The 20,404-nt window shown below is 66.3% G+C and overlaps 4 protein-coding genes across 5 annotated transcripts; 2 read left to right on the forward strand and 2 right to left on the reverse strand.

Annotated features, from left to right (window-relative positions):
• Nucleotides 1-50: 50 nt before the first annotated feature.
• LOC137461566 (protein-serine O-palmitoleoyltransferase porcupine-like) lies at nt 51-6,790 on the forward strand. Its single transcript, XM_068171258.1, is given in 15 exon segments — nt 51-382; nt 817-1,009; nt 1,611-1,654; nt 1,981-2,048; nt 2,051-2,173; nt 2,661-2,791; nt 3,215-3,229; nt 3,654-3,779; nt 3,864-3,964; nt 4,980-5,056; nt 5,470-5,533; nt 5,963-6,018; nt 6,020-6,049; nt 6,259-6,369; nt 6,574-6,790. Coding segments are annotated over 15 exon segments (1,377 nt in total). The 5' UTR covers nt 51-246; the 3' UTR covers nt 6,676-6,790.
• A 172-nt stretch (nt 6,791-6,962) lies between these two features.
• Nucleotides 6,963-11,927, reverse strand: LOC137461569 (UDP-galactose translocator-like). Its single transcript, XM_068171260.1, has 4 exons — nt 11,809-11,927; nt 10,521-10,715; nt 9,439-9,590; nt 6,963-9,048 (listed from the first exon to the last, which is right to left on the reverse strand). The coding sequence occupies exons 1-4, from the start codon at nt 11,909-11,911 to the stop codon at nt 8,278-8,280; spliced, it is 1,221 nt and encodes a 406-aa protein (XP_068027361.1). The 5' UTR covers nt 11,912-11,927; the 3' UTR covers nt 6,963-8,277.
• Nucleotides 11,928-12,704: 777 nt separating this feature from the next.
• On the forward strand, nt 12,705-16,253 carry LOC137461567 (selenide, water dikinase 1-like). The gene is made up of 8 exons (XM_068171259.1): nt 12,705-12,985; nt 13,294-13,397; nt 13,580-13,687; nt 13,790-13,944; nt 14,159-14,249; nt 14,489-14,588; nt 14,907-15,119; nt 15,360-16,253. Exons 1-8 carry the CDS (start codon nt 12,733-12,735, stop codon nt 15,620-15,622), a joined length of 1,287 nt encoding a protein of 428 aa, XP_068027360.1. The 5' UTR covers nt 12,705-12,732; the 3' UTR covers nt 15,623-16,253.
• Nucleotides 16,254-16,454: 201 nt separating this feature from the next.
• On the reverse strand, nt 16,455-20,215 carry LOC137461565 (NF-kappa-B essential modulator-like). 2 transcript variants are annotated; one of them, XM_068171257.1, is made up of 12 exons: nt 19,836-20,215; nt 19,511-19,710; nt 19,299-19,363; nt 19,155-19,199; nt 18,709-18,790; nt 18,366-18,475; nt 18,005-18,115; nt 17,821-17,920; nt 17,456-17,605; nt 17,134-17,261; nt 16,813-16,877; nt 16,455-16,724 (listed from the first exon to the last, which is right to left on the reverse strand). In XM_068171257.1, exons 1-12 carry the CDS (start codon nt 20,053-20,055, stop codon nt 16,606-16,608), a joined length of 1,395 nt encoding a protein of 464 aa, XP_068027358.1. In that variant the 5' UTR covers nt 20,056-20,215; the 3' UTR covers nt 16,455-16,605. The 2 variants fall into 2 exon arrangements, with proteins under 2 accessions (XP_068027358.1, XP_068027357.1); XM_068171256.1 differs by having other exon boundaries at nt 19,299-19,381.
• Nucleotides 20,216-20,404: the final 189 nt, after the last annotated feature.

A 20,404-nucleotide genomic window follows, 5' to 3' on the forward strand; every position in this document is an offset into this window, starting at 1 on the left:
CCCTCAGCGCGGCGGCGCCGGGAGCGGAGCGGGCCCGGCCTTTGGGGGGGTCTTTGCGGGGGTCCGGGGGGGGGTTCCGGGACCCCAAGGGAGGGTTCCTGGCTCCTAGCTGGGGGCTTTTAGACCTTGCTGGGTCTTTCCCACCCCGCCACGGGGTTTTAAGGGGGTCCCGGCGGGGGGTTGAGGCCCCCAGGCCCCCCTTTGCTCGGACCCCCCCCCTCCCGCCCCCCCCAGCGCCGAGCCAGCATGGCGGCGCTGCCGCCGCGCGAGTTCGCGGCCCAGGTCCTGCCCGGCTGTGTGATCCCCACGGCGCGGCAGGGCCTGGCCCAGCTCTGGCCGCTGCTGCTGCTCTGCCTCGGCGCTCGGCTGCTGCATCGCCTGCGTGAGCTGCGGGGAGCCGGGGCACGGGGCGGGGAGGGGGTCCTGGAGGGTTGAGGGAGGCCTTGGGCGGCCGGGGAGGGGTCTGGAGGCTTGGAGGGGCCGGAAGGGTTGGAGTCTGGCGGGGGTGGGGGGCACTGAGAGCCTGGGGCGGTCCTGGGTGTTTGGGAAGGGATCTGGGGAGAGGGGAGATCCTCCCAAGCTTTGGGAGGGGGCACCCCGGGGGCTAGGGCAGGGTCCCAGAGAGGGTTGGGGGACCCCCGGGAGCTGCTGAGGGGCACACAAGGGTCTGGGAGAGGAAGAGGAGTCCTGGACATGGGGTTGGGCTCACCCAGGGGCTGGGGGGTGGTATCCAGGGGTCGGGGGGGCAGCACCCAAGGGGTTTGGGAGGGTTTCACTGATTTTCCCCTCTCCCCCTCTCCCCCTCTTGTATTGCAGCGCTGCCCCGCGGCGGGAAGCACGCCGGGGCCGCGGCCGGGGGGCTGCTGGCCCTGCATCACTTCTTCGGTCCGCAGAGCCTCTGGGTGGCGCTGCTGAGTGCCCTGCTGGCCCTCACCCTGCTGCTGAGTCGCGCCCGGCCGCAGCGCGGCCTCTGCATGGCGCTGGCGGCACTCAGCTACCTGCTGATGGGGTACAGGGGCTGCTGGGGGGCTGTGGGGGGCTCTCAGCTACCTGCTGATGGGGTACAGGGGGTGCTGGGGGACTCTGGGGTGCTCTCAGCTACCTGCTGATGGGGTACAGGGAGTGCTGGGGGACTCTGGGGTGCTCTCAGCTACCTGCTGATGGGGTACAGGGGGTGCTGGGGGGCTCTGGGGGGCTCTCAGCTACCTGCTGATGGGGTACAGGGCGTGCTGGGGGGCTCTGGGAGGCTCTCAGCTACCTGCTGATGGGGTACAGGGGGTGCTGGGGGGCTCTGGGGGGCTCTCAGCTACCTGCTGATGGGGTACAGGGGCTGCTGGGGGGCTCTGGGGGGCTCTCAGCTACCTGCTGATGGGGTACAGGGGGTGCTGGGGGGCTCTGGGGGGCTCTCAGCTACCTGCTGATGGGTATGGGGGAAGCTGGGCAGCATTGGAGGTACTAGGAGGGGACTTTAGGGTAGTGGGAGGGGAACTGAGCACTCTGTGGGGAGCTAAAAAGGATTTGGGGTGCTGGGAGGGGGGCACAGGGGGGATTTGGGGTGCTGGGAGGGGGGCTCTGGGTGTACACTGGGAGTGACTGAGTGCTCCCCCCAGGGAGCTGCACATGGTGGACACAGTGACCTGGCACAAGATGAGAGGTGAGGACTGCCCCCTTAAAGCCCACTTTTGGGTGTCCCCCACACATGGGTGCCTTGCTCTCCCTCTGTGCTGCTGGGAGTGAAGGGGGAGGACACTTTTTGGGGTGGGGGTGTTTGCTGTTATCAGGGGGGGCTGTGACTCCCTTCTGGCCCCTCCCCCCCCCCTTAGTTTCCATCCTTGGGGGGGAGTCTTTGTTTGGGGTTCCCCTACCCTCACTTCATTTTCCCTGGGGCGGTCATTACGGGGCAGGGAGCGGGGGGGGGGGCTGTGGGGTGGTCTCTGGGGTGCTCCCCATGTGACTGTGCCTGTCTGGGGGGGGTCCCAGGGGCGCAGATGGTGGTGGCCATGAAGGCTGTGTCCCTGGGCTTTGACCTGGACCGGGGGGGCCGTGGGGGGGGGCAGCGGCAGAGCCCTCCCCAGCCCAGGTCCTGGGGTACCTCTGCACCCCTGCCTCAGTCATCTTCGGGCCCTGGGAGCCTTTTGGGGCCTACCTGAGGGCCGTGGAGGGCCCCCCCCTGGTATGAGGGGGGCTTTTGGGGGGGGGTAGAAGGGGTATGGGGGGAGATTGGGGGATTAAAGTGGGACTAGAGGGGGTTTGGGGGGCTGTTGGGGGATTAAAAGGGGGTTTCAGGGCAGTCTTGGGGGGCTGGGGGGGTTGAGAGGTTCAAGGGGATTTGAGGGAGCTCTAGAGGGGATTTGGGGAGAAATTGGAGGGTGTTGAGAGATTAAAGGGAGGTATGGGAGACAGTAGAGGGATCAGAGGGGATTTGGGGGGGTCTAGGGGGAATTTGGGGGGAACCTAAGGGGATTTGGAGGGGCTAGGAGCATTAAAAGGGGGCTGAGGGGTGTTGGGGGGGTGGTTGAGAGGGTTCGTAGTGATTTAGGAGGGGTTGGGAGGGGACTGGGGGCTCTGGGGGGGCTTTGTCTGTAGAGGGAGGGGGAGGGCTGTGGCTGATCTCAACTGGGGACCCCTCTGGACCCCCCCAATTTTCTCTGCCCCTCCAGAGCATGGCCTGGGCCCGGAAGGGGCTGCGGAGCCTGGGGCTGGCGCTGCTCTGCCTGCTGGTGTCCAGCTGCTTGGCTCCCTTCCTCTTCTCCTGCCTCCTGCCCCTCTATGGGGCTGAGTCCCTGCGCAGGTGAGGGGCCCCCCAGGGACCCCCCAGCATCTGCCCTTGCCCCCCCAGACCCTGCCTTCTGCCCTTCCTCTCCCCCTGCCTGCTGCCCCTCCATGGGGCTGGGGCTCTCTGATGCTGAGGGGACCCCCATGGACCTCCCAGAATCCTTCCCCTGCACCCCAAACCCCGCCCAGGACCTAGAGGTCCTCCCCTCCCTGTACCCTTAATCCCCACCCAGGACCCCAGCTGCTCTCCAGGACCCTCCCCCAAGCCCCACCTGGCCCCCACATTTTCTATCTCCTATTTCTCTCTGAGGCCCCTAAACCTTCCCTGTACCCCAAAACAACCCTCCCAGGACTCCTAAATCCACATGGGACCCCACCCCAGGGACCCCCCCAGAATCCTCCCCCCTGACTTTTTGTCTCTTTTCTTGGTGCTGCCCAGGAGCCTCTTTGCCAGGTGAGGAGATCTGGGGTGTCCCAAGGGGATTGGGGGGGGGGTTGGGGGGCTCAGGGTGTTTTGGAGGGGTCACAGGGTGGGGTTGAGGGAGGTCACAAGAAGAGTTGTGGGGGATAAGGGAGGTTGGGAGGTCACAAAAGGGTTTGGGGGGGGCCTAGAGTGTTTTGGGGGGGGGGTCCCAAGGGAGTGTGGAGTGGCACAGAGTGAGGTCATGGAAAAGTTTGGGGAGGGGGGGCTCAGGGAGTGTGGGGAGAGGATCCCAAGGGGGTTTGGGGGCTCACAGGAAAACTTGGGGGGACTGCAAAGCACCCCTGAAGGGGGTGGCTGTCTGCCACCTTCACCCTGACCTCATCCCTCTTCGTGTGTGGGCTCCTCCCTGTGTCTCTGGGGCCCCCCCATGACCTTTCTGGGCCCCCCTCCCCAGGTGGCTGCGTGCCTACGAGAGTTCCCTCTCCTTCCACTTCAGCAACTACTTCGTGGCCTTCCTGTCCGAGGCCACCTCCACCCTGGCAGGCTCTGGGACCACCCCCACCCACGGCAACCTGCGCTGGTGAGCCCCCAGAGTCCCCCCCCAGTGCTCTCCCACTGTCCCACTGCCCCCCCAGTAAGGTTATGCTGCCCCCCCTCCCCCAAGGGACCTGGAGGTGTCTCGGCCGCTGCGGGTGGAGCTGCCCCGCTCCATGGCCGAGGTGGTGACCAACTGGAACCTGCCCATGTCCCGCTGGCTGCACACCTGTGAGTGCTGGGGGGCTGGGCTGGGCTGCTTTGGGGGGGTCTGGACTGGACTGGTTTGGAGTGGTTTGGGTTGGTTTGGGGGGATCTGGTCTGGAGTGGTTTGGATTGAAGCAGTTTGAACCGCTTTGGGGGTCCTGAAGTGGTTTTGGTGGATTGGGGCTGGTTTGAGCTGCTCTAAAGTGGTTTGAAGTCCTTGAAACTGCTGGTTTGGGCTGGTTTGAGCCAGGGTGGAGTAGTTTGGGCTGAGTTGGAGTGGGTTGGAGTAGTTTGGGCTGGTTTGAGCCGGGTTGGAGTGGGTTGGGCTGGTTTGAGCTGGGTTGGAGTGGGTTGGAGTAGTTTGAGCCAGATTGGAGTGGGTTGGGTTGGTTTGAGCCGGGTTGGAGTGGGTTGGGCTGGTTTGAGCCGGGTTGGAGTGGGTTGGAGTAGTTTGAGCCAGATTGGAGTGGGTTGGGTTGGTTTGAGCCGGGTTGGAGTGGGTTGGGCTGGTTTGATCCAGGTTGGAGTGGGTTGGGTTGGTTTGAGCCAGATTGGAGTGGGTTGGGCTGGTTTGAGCCGGGTTGGAGTGGGTTGGGTTGGTTTGAGCCAGATTGGAGTGGGTTGGGCTGGTTTGAGCCGGGTTGGAGTGGGTTGGGTTGGTTTGAGCCGGGTTGGAGTGGGTTGGGCTGGTTTGAGCCGGGTTGGAGTGGGTTGGAGTAGTTTGAGCCAGATTGGAGTGGGTTGGGTTGGTTTGAGCCGGGTTGGAGTGGGTTGGGCTGGTTTGATCCAGGTTGGAGTGGGTTGGGTTGGTTTGAGCCAGATTGGAGTGGGTTGGGCTGGTTTGATCCGGGTTGGAGTAGTTTGGGCTGGTTTGAGCTGGGTTGGGCTGGTTTGAAGTGGCATAGACTGGTTTGGGTTGGGCTGGGCTGGTTTGAAGCAGTATGAGCTGGCTTGAGGTAGTGTTCACTGGTGGTTTGAGCCGGTTTGGACTGGTCTGAACCGGTCTGCACTGGTTTAAACTGGACCCCCACCCTCCCAGACGTGTTCCAGACCGCGCGGCGCCTGGGGACCTTCGCTGCCGTGCTCGGCACCTACGCTGCCAGCGCCCTGCTGCATGTGAGGCACCCCAGAGCCCACCCCGGGCAGCCCCAGAGCCCCTCTGACCCCCAAACCCCCCTGGGATCCCCAAACCCCTCCCCAGGGCTCCTCAAAAACTCTCTGAGCTCTGCAAGCTAAGTTTGGTCACTCCTGAAGCACCCCCAAAGATCAGCCCCCGCCAAGCCACTGAAGGCCCCCCCCCCCAATGCCCTAAACCTCCCCAAATTCACCCCAAAACCCACTTAACCCATCTTAAAATCACCTCCACCCCCCCTAAACCACCTCAGATTCGCCCCAAAAGAACCAAAACATCCTAAAGAGAGCCAAAACGTCCCAGATTCATCTCCAAAAGCCCTTAAGCCTCCAACCCCTCCCCAGGTCACCCCCAGGACCCCTAACCCCCACCCTTGACACCCCACATCTTCCCCCAGGGCCTCAGCTTCCACCTGGCCGCAGTGCTGCTGTCCCTGGGCCTCATCACCTACGTGGAGCACAGTGAGAGGCTGCTGGCCCTTTAAGGGGGCAGGGCCCTAGGGGAGGGGGGGTGGAGCTAGTGGTGGAGGGTGTGGCCTATGGTGGGTGGGAGGTGACTGAATGGTGTGGGAGTGGCCCAGAACTGTGGGTGGGGATTAGAGGCAGTGGGTGAGGGTGGGAGGGCTGTGGGGTGGGGCTAATGTTGGGTGGGAGGAGCCTAAATGCAGTGGATGTGGCTTAGAATAGCATAGGCGGGGCTTAAAGGGAGTGGGAGGGGTTAGTGGTACTGTGGGTGGAGCCTGTGGTAGGTGGGTGTGGCCTAAGTGACCTGGGTGTGGCTTAAGAATCAGTGGGTGGGGTCTGGCTGGCTGCTAATCAGTGGTTGGAGGAGCCATGGGACAGTGACCACCTGCTGACCACACCCTGTGCTCTGATTGGCTGCTCCCCCAGTGCTGCGCCAGCGCCTGGCGGCCATCTTGGATGCCTGTGTCCTGTCCAAGCGCTGCCCCCCCCGGCTGCCGTCACCGCCACAAGGATGTGAGTCAGCCAATGGGCAGCAGGCAGGGCTGGGCATGGGCCAATGGGGCGCGAGGAGCCCGGGGCATGGGCCAATGGGGTATGAGCAACCCGGGGCATAGGCCAATGGGGCGTGAGGAACCTGGAACCTGGGCCAATGGGTTGTGAGCACACTGTGGCACGGGCCAATGGGGTGTGAGCAGGCTCTGAGGGGTCCCTGTGCCCCCCAGGGGCTGTGGGTCCGGGGCGTGAACGGAGCCCTGGGAGCTGTTGCCCTTTTCCACCTCTGCTACCTGGGGGCCTTGTTCGACGCCGAGGCTGACGACAGCGTGGAGGAGCAGGTGGGGACCCCCACACCCTTCCTAGTCACCCCCAAAACACCCCAAAACCACCTCCAGTCACCCCCAAAACACCCCAAACCTGCCCTGAATCACACCACAATGGCCCCAAACCTCCCCCTCAACTCCTCTGGCTTCTGAGGGACCCCCCTCAGCACCCCCAGCCACCATTTTCCACCCCCCCGACCCCCTGTGCCCCCTCCCCAGGGCTATGGCCTGGCCCACACCATCCACAAGTGGTCAGAGCTGCACTGGGCCAGCCACTGGCTGACCCTGGGCTGCTGGCTGCTGGCCCTGCTGCTGCGCTGAGGGCTGCTGGGATCGACTGGGACCCGCCTGGATCGACTGGGACCCGCTGGGAGGGGCAGAGGGGATGAGCTGACCCCCCCGACCTCTCCTGGACCAATAAAAGGCTCCTGCCGGCTGCTTGTGGCCTCATTGGCCAATGGGGGAGGGAGAGGGGCAGGGTTGAGGGAGGGCAGGGTGAGGAGGGAGGGGCGAGGGTGGGGCGAGGGTGGAGGGTGGGGCGAGGAGGGAGGGCGGGGCAGCCCAGCCCAGCCCAGCCCAGCCCCTATAGAGTCTATAGGGCCCAGGGGTTAACCCAAAATCGTCTTAATTTACATCAAAACCGAAAACAAAACACGAGAGGCCCCAGGGCAGGGGGGTGGGGGGCATGGAGCCTCTAGGGAGGAGGGGAGGGAAGGGTATAGGGTCTGGGAGGGGGGTCCATATGGCCCCTATAGGGGTTGGGAGGGGGGAACTTATAGTCCCTATAGGGTTCTGGGGGGTCCATATGGGCCCTGTAGGGGTCTGGGGGAGTCCATATGGGCCCTATAAGGGTCTGGGGGGGTCCATATGGCCCTTACAGGGGTCTGGGGGGGTCCCATCAGGATCCTTTGTCCTTGGAGACAGACCTGGAAGAGAGAAGAGACCTCGGGGCTCAGGGGGGCCCCTAGGGGGTCCCTGTGGGGCTCAGGGGGACCCTATGGCTCCTATAGATCCCGGGGGGGTCCCCACGGTGGTCACCATTTATCCAAATTCTTCTTTATTGGCCCCAGAATGTCCAAAGGCAGCCCCCAGCCCTGCCTCCAGGAGGCCTCCCTGAGGCTGGGGGGGGCCTCAGCAGCACCCCAAGAACCTTGGGGAGGCTTCCGTGACCAAAGGAATATCAGTGGGGCCTCACTGGCAGCTGAGGAGCCTGGGTGGGACCCCCATGACCTAAAGAACCCCAAACACTGGACCCCCCCCCATGACCTAAAGGACCCCAAGATCCTGGATCCCCACAGCCTGGAGACCCCAAGATCCTTAGTCCATCATGGCCTGGAGAGCCCCAGTGGGACCCCTGTCCCCCAAGCACTGGGCACCACCACCCCATGACCCCTGCTGGGTCCCCACCACCTCCTGCCCCCCAAGCTCCTCTTCCCCCGCCACCACCACCCCCAGGGTCCTGCTGCCGCCACCACCACCTGCCCTGACCCTTGATGGGGTCCCAGGGACCCCCAGCCCTGCACCTCCACCACCTGCAGAACGCTGCTGGGCCTCCACCACCTCCAGACCCTCCACCACCTCCAGACCCTCCACCACCTCCAGACCCTCCACCACCTCCAGACCCTCCACCACCTCCAGACCCTCCACCACCTCCAGACCCTCCACCACCTCCAGACCCTCCACCACCACTTCCCGACCCTCCCCGCTCCAGTGCCGCTCTGCAGGTGGAGCCTGGAGTGCCTCTCCCCTCCTCACTCCCCCTGGGGTCCTTCTCCCTCACTTCCCCCGGGGTCGCTCCTCCCGGGACCCTCTCCCTTCTTCTCTTCCCCCTCCCCTCCTCACACCCCCGGGGCTCCCTCTCCTCACTTCCCCTGGGGTCCCTCTCCCCTCCTCGCTCCCCCCGGGCCCCCCTCTCCCCTTTCCTCACTCCTCCACTGACTTGGCGCCGCCGCTGCCGGGGTCCCCCCCAGCCCCGCTCCTGGCGCCGGGGCCGGGGCCGGTGGGACCGGGGCCGGCTCCCCCCCGGCGGGGGCGGCCGTAGAGGCAGACGGCGGCGAGCACCAGCGCCGTGCCCGCCAGGAAGGGCCCTCGCGGGCGGAAGCCGAAGAGGTGCACGGAGGCCAGGGTGGAGGCCAGGATGGAGAGCGCCGTGGCGAAGCCCTTCAGGATGTTGTCGGCGTAGCGCACCACCACCGCCACCAGCAGCCCCCCGGCGGCCTGGTTCAGCACCACGGCCCAGACCGCGGGGCTGTAGCCGTAGAAGAAGCCCAGGGCGGCTACCGCCGGGCCCTCGGCCGCCACCATCGCCGCCAGCCCCACGGCCGTGCCCACCGCCCCCAGCTGGACGTTGCGCAGCCAGATGGAGCCCCCCGAGGTCTTGAGCAGCCGCTCGAAGTAGACCCCCGCAAAGCCGGAGGAGAGGCAGGAGGCGGCCACGGCCGCCAGCCCCACGGCGTAGCTCTGCGGCGGCTCCTGCGGCACTGCCGGCGGGGAGGAGGCGGCCAGCAGCGGGGAGCCGGGGCTGGAGAGGGGCAAAGGGGGGCCGGGGGGCGCGGCCCGAGCCTGCTCAGCCTGCACCAGGGCGACCCCCGCGAAGAGCAGGGCCAGGGACAGCCACTGCAGGCGGGAGAGGGAAGTGCCCAGCAGCAGCACCGAGAACAGCGCTGTGGTCAGGATCTTCAGCTGGTAGGTGACCTGCGGGGACAGGGGGACAGAGGTGACCTGGGGGGCTGGGGACAGGGCAGAGGTGACCTGTGGGGATGGGGACAGGGCAGAGGTGACCTGTGGGGACGGGGACAGGGGGACAGAGGTGACCTGGGGGGCCCAGGGTGGAGGTGACTTGGGAGGACAGGGACAATAAGAAGGGACAGGGACAGGTCAGAAAGATTTGTAGGGACAGATACAGGGACAGGTATGGGGACAGGGGACACCTCCCAGGGGACACAGTGATAGAAACCACCATGAAGACACCACCAGGGAGGAGGCAAAAAACCCCCAAGTCCAAAAGTGTTCCCAGAGTAGCAAACATCTCCCCAAGGACCCAAAGGTCCTCTCAATATATCCCCAAGCTCCCCAGAGCCTCACCTGGAAGGTGGCGGCTGGCAGGTTGGAGATGGCGACGTACTGGAGGTTGTTCTGCAGGGTGTAGATGAGGGAGGGCACAGCCAGGCGCAGAGTGTCCCCAAACTGCCCTACCACAGCCTCCTGCAGCGTCTGCGCCGTCTGCCTCACGCTGCCTGCAGGGGGCAGCACCAGCGCACGGTCACCGCGGGCGCCTGCCGGCACCAGAGGGCACCACCAGGTGGCGCCGAGAGCACCAGGCTTCAGCGTGGGGCTGCAGGAGCAGTAGGAGGAAGAGCAGAAGGAAAAAGAAGGAAGAGGACAAAGAGGTGGAAGGGGAAGAAATGGAGAAGAAAGAGAGGGAAAAGAAAGAAGAGAAAAAAGAGGAAGGAAAGGAAAAGGATGAGGAGAAGAAGAAGGAAAAGAAGGAGGAGGAAGAGAAACAGAGAAGGAAAAAGAAGAGGGAAAAAGGCAAAAGGGAAAATAGAGAAAAAAGAGGAAGAGAAGTAAGAAGAAAAGAAAAAAGGAAAGGAGAAGGAAGAGAAAGAAAAGGAGAAGGAGGAAAAGAGACAGAGAAGGAAAAAGAAGAGGAAAATTAGGAAGAGAAGGAAAAAGAAAAGAGGAAAGGGAAGGAGAAGGAAAAGGAGGAGGAAAAGGGACAGGGAAGGAAAAAGAAAAGGAAAAATAGGAAGAGAATGAAGAAAAGAGGAGAGGAAAGGAAAGAGAAGAAGAAGGAAGAGAAAGAAAAGGAGGAAGACAAAAAGGAAAGGAAAAGAAAGGAATGGAAAATGGAAGGGAAGGAGAAGAGAGAAGAGAGGAAAAAGGGAAGGAGAAGGATGAGGAAGAGAAGGAAAAGGAGAAAGAGAGAAAAGGAAGAAGAAGAGAAAAAGGAAGGGGAAGAAGAGCAAAGAAGGGAGGAAAGGAGAAAAGAGAAAGTAAATAGGGAAAAAGAAGGAAGAGGAAGAGCAGCAGCAGAAGAAGAAAGCAAGCAAGGAAACAAGAGAAAACAGAAAGTGGGAAAAAGAGAAAGGAGAATGAAAAGGAGAAGAGAGAAGAGGAAGGAGAAAGGAAAAGAAGAGGAGGAGGAGGCCGGGGCAGGTCCTCACCGCGGTGCTGCAGCAGCAGCAGCAGCAGGCAGGCACAGCCCTTCATGGCCTCGGCCAGCACCACGGCCGTGGTGGGCAGGAAGCGCTCCCCGGGCAGGGTGCGGACGTAGCGGATGCTGAGCACCAGGGACGCATTCTGCAGCACCAGCACCCCCAGGCTGGCGTACTTGAGGCGGCGCGAGGGCGTGGGCAGAGCTGCGGGGGCACCAGGGGGCTGAGACACCCTCTGGCCACCCACACTCCAGCCACCCACCGACCACCCACCCACTGACCACCCTCCACCCACCAGCCACCCACCGGCCACCCACTGGCCACCCACGCTCCAGCCACCCACCGGCCACCCTCCAGCCACGCTCCAACCACCCACCGCCACCCACCCACCGACCACACTTCAGCCACCCACCTATCAGCCACGCTCCACCCACCCCCCCACCAACCACCCTCCAGCTACCTAGCCACCCACTGGCCACCCACTGGTGTGCTGGGTTGAGGCAGCCCCGTGCCCCCAACTCCTTTACAACTGGCCACACTCCAGCCACGCTCCACCTCCCCCCCGACCACCCTCCAGCCACCGCGGCTCCATAGCCCCCAACCCACTCTCACAGCTCTCTAACCTACCTGACAGACCCTCCCCCCTATAGTCCCCTCAGAATCCCCCAGCCCCCCAGACTCCCTTCCTCTGCTCCATAGCCCTGTAAGAGCCACTGTCAGCCCCCCGAAAGCCACCCTATAGTGCCCCTTAGTCCCCATAGGCCACTCACAGCTCCCTAACCCACCTGACAGACCCTCCCCCACCCCCCTATAGCCTCTATACACTCCCCACAGAACCCCCAGCCCACCCCATGGCCGCCCAGGGTCACTTCCTCCGCTCCATAGCCCCCTAAGACCCACTGCCAGCGCCCCACAACCCACCCTATAGTGCCCCTTAGTCCCCAACCCACCCCATCGCCCCCTCCCCACCTGACAGACCCTACCCCACACCCCGATAGCCCCCACAGAACCCCCCAGACCACCCCATAGCCCCCCCGGGTCCCCCTCCTCTGCCCCATAGCCACTGGCGGGACTCTTAATCCTTCCCATAGCCCCCCCGAGCCCTCCCAGCCCACCCGCAGCCCCCCGACCCACCCCTATAAGCCCCCCCCCGCCCCTCTCCCCGCTCCTCTCCGTCCCCATACCCACCCCGCCCCCCACCCCCACCCCCCCGCAGCTGCCCCCGGCCGCTCTCCTCTGCCCCACAGCGCCCCCCCGCCGCGAGCCCCGCGCCCCTCCCTTCTCGCCCTCCCCTCACCTGTCACCGGCCCCGCTCGGCCGCCGCCGCCTCCGCCGCCCCCTCCCGCAGCTGCCATGGTGGCACCTGCCCGGCCCCGGCGCGGCACTTCCGCATCCTGCATCCCATCCGCTTCCGGCCACGGGGAAGCGGAAGCGCGGGGCGGGGCGGGGCGGGGCAGCCGCAGCTGGCAGCCTGGAGAGCAGCCGCTAGGGAGGGAGAGAGGAGGAACTGCGGCCGCCGGTCGTGCGCCGCTGCCCCCCACCCCCGACGCCCTGCCCGGACCCCGCGGCCAATCGGAGCACCGCCGCGAGCCCCTCCTGCTTCTTTGTGCCCCAGGGCAAATCGGTGCCCGACTCACTCCCCTCTTCCCCCCCCCCCCCGTCTCCCCCCCCCCGCGCAACGGGGGGGCTGGAGCTCGCCCCGCCCCCCCCCGCGCCTTTTAAGCGGCCAATCGGCGCCACCCCCCCACGCCGTTACCAAGATACCGCATCGCGCCCCTCCCGCTCTTTCCGCCAAGCAGCCAATCAGCGCCCGCTGACCGCCCCCTGTCCAATCCCCGCTCTTCCCTCCGTCCCCCCTCAGAGGGCGGCGCCTCGCGCACTCCACGCTTAGGTTTGTATCTTTTATATATTTTTTTTTTAATGGAGCCAATCAGCGCTCGTCACGCGCCGTTACCCCCGTCTCCCCCCCCCACCGCCCCCCGGAACGCCTCGCTCCCGCCCGCGCCCCCCCCCGTCTTTCCCAACGAACCAATCGGCGCCCGCTTCCTCCCGCGCGCCCCCGCCCGCTGTTTTCAACGGGCCAATCGGCGCTCTCCCCGCCCGCTTCCGCTGGCGCCCACCGCCTCGCTCCCCTCCCGCCCTTTCCCTCGCAGCCAATCGGCGCCGTCCCCGCGGCCGCGTCCTGCCCGCGCTCTTCCCTCCCCTTCCTCTCAGTCCCAAGATGGCGGCGCTGGTACCGGGCGGCTCCGGCGCGGCGGCGGCTGCCGGCGGGTACCGGCCCTTTGATCCCGCGTCGCTGGGGCTGGATCCCGGCTGGCGCCTAACGGGCTACGGGGAGCTGCGGGGCTGAGGCTGTAAAGTCCCGCAGGAGACGCTGCTCCGGCTCCTGGCGGGACTCGGCCCGCAGCGACCGCTCGGGGGGGAAGGAGCCGAACAAGGAGGAGGAGGAGGAGGCGCGGGGAGCCCGGCGCTGGGTGAGAGGAACGGGGAGCGGGCGTGGGGTGAAGGGAGACGGCGGGGAGCGCGGGCATGTGGCGGAGACAGGGCTGGGGGCAAAGGGCAGCAGGAGCGGCCCGGGGCAAAGGGCAGGGAGGGGGAGGGGAAAGGGGAGGAGAAGGGGGAGGAGAAAGGGGAAGAAAAGGAGGAAGATGAAGGGGAAGAAAGAGGAGGAGGCAGAAAAGAAAGAGGAGGCAAGGATGAGGAAAAGGAAGAGGACAGTGGGGAAAGAAGGAGAAGGGAGAGGGAGAGCCGCTGACCCTCTGCTGTCCCCATGTCCCCCCAGGCATCGGGCTGGACTCCTGCGTCATTCCCCTGCGCCACGGAGGCCTCTCCCTGGTGCAGACCACAGACTTCTTCTACCCGCTGGTGGAGGACCCCTACATGATGGTACCACCCGGGGGGGGGGGACCCCACACCCACCTCAGAGCCCCCAGGCTCCCCTCTAATGGCCCAAACTCCACCCTGAGGGTCTCAAACCTCCACGTTGACTACCCTGGGCTCCCATCCCTGCAGCCCCCCCCCCCCAAGGCTGACCTGAAAGGCCCCAAGCTCTCTCTGTGCCCCCCCAGGGCCGCATTGCCTGTGCCAACGTCCTGAGCGACCTCTACGCCATGGGCATCACCGAGTGTGACAACATGCTGATGCTGCTCAGCGTGAGCCAGAAGATGACCGAGGAGGTGCCTCCAGCGGGGCCCTGCGGGGGGCTGGGGACCCAGCCACAGCCCAGAGGGGTGGTGGCGCCTCGGTGTGACCTCGTTTTGGTGTCCTCCCCCCTCCAGGAGAGGGACAAAGTGATGCCCTTGATCATCAAAGGCTTCCGGGACGCGGCGGAGGACGGAGGGACCTCGGTGACAGGAGGCCAAACGGTGCTGAACCCCTGGGTGATCGTTGGGGGGGTGGCCACCACCGTGTGCCAGCCCAACGAGTTCATCATGTGAGTTGGGGGGCTGCCAGGAGCTTGCTGGGATGGGTTGGGGGGTGTCAGGTGGGGTCCAGAGCCACCTCTGAGGGGCTCAAGGGGGGATACAGAACCGTCCAGAGGGTCCCAGGAGGGTGCTGGGGATGTCATGGTGGGGCCAAGCAGGTGGTGGGGACACCCCACCCCACCGCCCCCCATGCTGGGACTCATCTGCCTCTGTCCCCTGCAGGCCTGACAGCGCCGTGCCCGGGGATGTCCTGGTGCTCACCAAGCCACTGGGGACCATGGTGGCCGTCACTGCCCACCAGTGGTTGGACAACGTGAGTCTGGGGCAGCAGGGTGGGCCTGCAGCCAGCCCAGGGCCACCAGAGGGTCCCTGAGGCACCTTGAGGGGGGACATCAAGTGGTGGTCAAATCCCATCTCAAGGTAGTGAAGGTCTCTAAGCCACTTCTGGTGTCTCCAGAGGGGTGGAGATCCAGCATGGGGTTCCCAAAGCCACTTTAGCTGTCTCCCCCTGTTCTCACTCTGTGCTCACCCTGTGCCCCCTGTCCCCGGCAGCCGGAGCGCTGGAACAGGATCAAGCTGGTGGTGACTCGTGAGGAAGTGGAGTTGGCCTACCAGGAGGCCATGTTCACCATGGCCACCCTCAACCGCACCGGTAGGGGCCGGGGCGGAGCTCAGGGGCAGAGCCAGCTTGGGGCCGGGGAGTACTTGGAGCCAAGGGAGCTCGGAGCCGAGGCCGGGGCGAGCTCGGGGGTGGAGCCAGGGCAGCTCGGAGCCAGGGGAGCTCGGGGGCGGGGCCGGGGCAGCTCGGAGCCAGGGGAGCTCGGGGGCGGGGCCGGGGAGCTTGGGGGTGGAGCCAGGGGAGCTCGGAGCCAGGGGAGCTCGGAGGCGGGGCCGGGGCGAGCTCGGGGGTGGAGCCAGGGCAGCTCGGGGGCGGGGCTGTGTGGTCTCAGCGCCGCCCTCCCCCCCGCAGCCGCCGGCCTGATGAGAGCCTTCGGCGCCCATGCGGCCACCGACGTGACCGGGTTCGGGCTGCTGGGCCACGCCCGCAACCTGGCGGCGCAGCAGCGCCTGGAGGTAGCCTTCGTGATCCACAACCTGCCGGTGCTGGCCAAGATGGCTGCGGTCAGCAAGGCCTGCGGCAGCCGCTTCAGCCTCCTGCAGGGCACCGCCCCAGAGACCTCCGGTACGTGATGGGGGAAGACCCCGGGACGGGGCTCGGGACACCAAAGGCAGGGCAGGTGGGACCTGGAAACTGGGGGAGGGTCCCCAGAGATGGGGAGTGGGACCTCCAAAATGGAGGAGGAGCCTCTAAAACGTGGCTGGAGAGACCCAAACCTGGGCAGTGGGACTCCCCAGCTGGGCGAGGAACCCCCAAAACCATCGGAGGACCCTCCCCCCTGCTGACCTCCCCCTCCCCCCGTAGGGGGCCTCCTGATCTGCCTGCCCCGGGAGCAGGCTGCGCGGTTCTGTGCCGAGCTGAAGGCTCCAGGCAGGGCCCCCGAGGGGCCCCCGGGGGAAGGACTGCAGGCCTGGATCGTCGGCATCGTGGAGAAGGGCCCCCGGGGCGCCAGAGTCATCGACAAGCCGCGGATCATCGAGGTGCCGCCGCGGGGCGCTGCAGCCCCAGCCCCGGACAGCCCTGGGGATGGCCCCAGCGACGGTCCCGCCCCTGCCCGCTCCCTCTAGGGCCCCCGGGACGGGGTAGAGAGCCCCAGGGATGGGTGAGGAGCCTCAGGAACCCCTGGGGGAACCCCAGGGGCTGGGGGAGGAACCTCCAGAGCTGACTGGGGGACCCCAAAGTGGTTGGGGAGGGCCCAAAAAGGAATGGTGGGACCCCATGGATGGGTTGGACCCCTCCCAGGTTGGGCGAAGGACCCCAAGGGTGGGGTAGGAAAGACCAGGAGTGGGTGGTGGGACCCCATAATTGGGAGCCCCACCCCCCAAAATTCTTTGAACTCCTCAAAATTTGGCTCAAGCCCCCCCCCCAAAGTGGGAGCTGGGCCTCCATAATTTGCTGCCTCTGCCCTGATTCTGAAGCCCCCTCCCCAGGCTTCCTTAAGGAGCCCCAAAAGGGGGGTACGGGACCTCAGAGTCACCTCCCTGTGTCCCCCCAGACTTTACCTGGAGGAGCAGCAGGTAAAGGACCTCCCCTTAATTTAACCTCCCCCCCCCCAAAATGAAGCCCCCTCCCCAAAACCCCCCCCCATGGGGTGGAGGGGGGGCTGAAGATTCCCAAAAAATGGGGGAAGGGGGGGGTGGGAATTCAGGGGGTAGGGGAAGGAGGGATGCAGGAGACCCCCCCCCCAAAATCCTAGGGCAATAAAGTGGAGCTTGAGGATAAGCTGGGAGCTGTTTGTAAAGGACAATCCCCCCCTACCCCCAAAAAACAGGGGGGGTCCTTTCTGGGGAGGGGTCTCTGGGGGGAGGGAGGCCTTTGGAGTGGGGGGAATTGAGGAGGGAGTCTTGAGGCCCCCTCCCCAAAATCCTGCAGCAGCAAAACCTTAAGCAAGTTCCAAAATCGACCTTTAATGACCTCCCCCCAAAACAAAGCCCCTCCAGGAGCCCCCCCCCCCCTTCGGGGCTGCCTCAGGTTTTGGTGGGGGGAGTCCTGCAGTGCCCAGGGGGCTCCTGGGGGGCTGTTTTGGGTGGGGGTCTCCTGCCCCCCCCCCTCACTTGATGCACTCCATGACGTGGATCTGCAGCGTGTCCATGTCTGGGGCCCTGTACTGGCACTTGGGGCAGCTCAGCTCTGGCTCCTCGGGGGGGGCTGCCCGGAGCCCCCCGAAGCCTGCCCCGGGGGGGAAAGAACAGCAGTTAGAGGGGGAGTGTGTGGGGGTCAGTCAGCTGGGGAGGGGGCTAGGGAGGTCTCCACTCACCCCCTGGCAGGGGCACTGCGGGGCGCAGGTCGGAGTGGCGCTGCCGCAGCTCCTCCATGCGGGACCTGGGGGCACAGGGAGGGTTTGGGGGGGACCCTGGGGGCACAGCTGGGGATCTGAGGGAGCTGGGGGCAGTCTGGGGAGGAGCTTTGGGGGTGTTTTAGGGGGACAAAGGAAGAAGGAAGCAGAGGGAGGTGAGAATGAAGGCCCAGCAGGGGCCGGGGGCCAGAAGCTGGGGCCAAGGTTCCTGCGGAGCCCCCGGGGAAGGGGCTGTGGGCCCCCTCCCCCCAGGACCCCCCCTGGGTCCCCCTCCCCCCGGACCTGGGGCTGCCGTCGGTGCCCAGCCGCAGGCGCAGCTGCTCCAGGGCCTCCTGCAGTGCCTCTCGCTGGGCGTGGAGCTGCTCCCGGGCTGCTCGCTCGGCCTCGAAGTCAGCCTTGAAGATGTCAGCCTGGGGGCACAGAGCAGGGGGACCCCCGCGGGTTGGGGACAGAGCGGGGTGGGTTGGGGACAGAGCGGGGTGGGTTGGGGACAGAGCGGGGTGGGCCCCACCCGCGGGGACCTCCCTCCCGGGGACCTCCCTCCCGGGGGCCTGCGCCCGCGGCGCTCTCCCGGCCGCGCTCCGCTGCCCCCTGGCGGCCGCACCTGCGCCTGCAGCACAGGGATGGTGTCGAGCGCCGCTCGCTGCCGCTCGGCCTCGGCCTTGAGACGGTCGATCAGGTCCTGCTTGGCCACCAGCGCCTCCTCCGCCGCCTGCAGCCGCGCCTGGGCCGCCGCCAGCTCCTCCCAGGGGCCCTGCGGGATGTGCGGGGGAAACACATGGGGCTTCGGGGGGGGCCCTCCCAGGGGACAAGGAAGCAGCCTGGTGACCTCAGGGCTCAGGAGGGACCCCTGCAGTGCCACCATCATGTCCCCCGGGGTCTGAGTTAGGACCTTCAAGGGGTTCAAGAGCTTCCTGATGTCCCCAGACCCCCTCTCGCTGTCCCCAGGGTCCCCCTGGTGCCCCCAACCTGTCCCTGCTTGTCCCCCTCCGCCGTGGTGGCCTTGATGTGGGCATCGTACTCCTGGAAGAGGTGGTGGTAGGCGACCTGCAGCTGCACCAACTTCCTCCTGGGGAGGTTGAGGACAGTGTGGGGACCTCAGGGACCTCCCCAGGCCCCAGCTGGCCCCCAGCTGTCCTCCACTGTCCCGTACTTCTCCTCGGTGGCTCCCTGGCGCTCCACCCTCAGGGCTGTCTCCAGGTTCTGCACCTGCAGACGGAGCTGGTCCAGCTGTAGGGCCTGGCCTGCAGCCACCTCCTGGCACCTGTGGGCACAGGGGTCAGGGCTGGCACCTCCCTGCCTGGGGGAACCTGGAGCAGTCCCCAGAACCACTTCCAGCATCCCCAAGTGCCACCAACCAGGGACCACCCCCCGTGGTGATCCTGCCACACCCCCCCTGGGGACACTCCCAAGCCCCTTAGGGACCCTACCACCCCCCATGGGGACAGCCCCAAGCCTCCTGGGGATGCTGCCACCCCTCTGAGGATCCCCAAGCGCCCTGGGGCCGCTGCCACCTCTGCTCCAGCTCCTGGCGCTGCCTGCGGCTGCTCTCCAGCCTGGCCTGGCTCTCGCGCAGCTCCCCTAGCAGGGAGGTCACCTGGGCCTTCACCGCGGCCTTGTCCTGCTGCTCGGGGACAGGGAAGAGGCACTGGGGCTGGGCCACCTCGGGGGGTCCCCAGGGGGTCCCCTCAGGGTCCCAACAGCATCTCTCCCCCACCCTGCCCCGTGCCACCTCAGGATGCCTGAAGCGAACCCTCAGGATCCTAGAAGTGTCCTCCCAGTGCCCCCCAAATGTTCCCTGAGAGTCTCCCCACAATCCCCAGATGTCCCCAAAGTCCTCCCCCGGGGTCCCCTCACCTCCAGCTGGCGTCTCAGGGCCTGCAGCTGCTGCTCTGCTCTTGCCTCAGCCTCTGCCACTGCCCCCCGAGCTGCCACCAGCCTGGAGGGAACAAGGAGGTGGCACCAGCGCCCCCCGACACCCTTCAGTGTCCTCCCTGTCCCCAGGTGCCCCCTCCCTGTCCACAGGTGCTCCCCCGAGCCCCCTCCCTGTCCCCAGGTGCTCCCCCGAGCCCCCTCCCTGTCCCCAGGTGCCCCCTCCCTGTCCACAGGTGCTCCCCCAAGCCCCCTCCCTGTCCCCAGGTGCCCCCTCCCTGTCCACAGGTGCACCCCTGTCCCCCCTCCCTGTCCCCAGGTGCCCCCTCCCTGTCCACAGGTGCCCCCCAGGTGCCCCCTCCCTGTCCCCAGGTGCCCCCTCCCTGTCCCCAGGTGCCCCCCGGTGCCCCTTCCCTGTCCCCCAGCCTCACTCAGCTTCAGCCACCGCCAGCCTCTGCTGCAGCTGCTCCGTGGAGCTGTTGGGGACACAGAAAGCGTCACCAAGGGGAGGGGGTTGGGGACGTTGTTGCAGGGAGGGTCCCCAAATGGCTGAGGTGGAGGTGACAGAGGCTCACCTGGAGTCAGGGGGAAATGGGGGTGGCTTGGTGACATCCTGGGGGTCCTGAGGGGCCTCCTCCTCCTGGGGGTCAGCAGGGGGCTGAGAAACATGGAAGGGACACGGAAATAGGGGGGGGACAGACGGGGGGCAGGGGGCGACAGACAGGGTGCCAGCTACCCGCAGAGAGCCCCCAGGGGGGCTCAGGGCTCAGCTGCGGCAGCTCCGTACCGTGGCAGCAGTGGAGGTGGCCCCGGAGCCGTCCCTGCCGGCCCTCTCCTGGTCGCGCTCCGCTCGCAGCCTCCCCACCAGCGCCCTGGCCTGGCCGGCACAGCCCCGCAGCAGCTCTCGCTCCGCCCGGGCCGCCGCACGCAGCCGCCGCAGCTCCTCGCAGCGCCCCCGCAGGCCCTCGCTGCTGCGGCGCAGGGCGGCTGGGGGCGAGGACACGGCGGGGGAGCACCGGTCAGACCGCGGGCAGGCCAGTTCCGGTCTCCCCAGCTAGCCACAGCGCTGCCCACACCCTCCCAGGCCCCCTCCAGCCCTCCCCAGGCCCTACCCTTCAGCTCCCTGTTCTCCACCAGCAGCCTCTGCAGCACCTCGGCGCTCGTCACCTCCAGAGGGACTCCTCCGTCCGCCGCCACGACTGCCGCCGCCGCCTCGTCCCCGGCCTCCGCCGCTCCCGTTCCCGCTCCTCCGCCTCCGCCGGTCCCCTCCGGGCCGCTCCCCCCGGGCTGCACCATCTCTGCCGGCGGCTTCCGCCACCTCCCGCCGCTCATGGACGGCGGGGCCTGAACCGGGTGCTGAACCGAGGCCTAACCCAGGGCCGGAACCGAAAAACCTCACCGGGGCCTAACCCGCGAGCCCCAAGGAGCCTCCGCGGCCTCCTCCGCCTTCCCCTTGCGCTTCTCCTTCCGCCTTCCGCCGGAGGCTGACCGACGCACGCCACTCCGGGACGGAAGTGACGTCACGCCGTCAGCCCTCCCCCAACAATACTTCCGCCTCGGTACCCAACATGGTGGCTCTGTTTGGTGGGCAGAGCGCGAGGGAGGGGATCACCCCGCCCACTTATTCAGCTGATTGGTCGCGCCCACCGCATCGCTCCGCCTCCTCTGGGGATGCTTTATT

This window comes from Melanerpes formicivorus, unplaced genomic scaffold (assembly GCF_026170545.1).
Source record: "Melanerpes formicivorus ecotype bairdi unplaced genomic scaffold, bMelFor1.0.p_v2 SCAF_2560, whole genome shotgun sequence".
Classification (NCBI taxonomy): domain Eukaryota; kingdom Metazoa; phylum Chordata; class Aves; order Piciformes; family Picidae; genus Melanerpes; species Melanerpes formicivorus.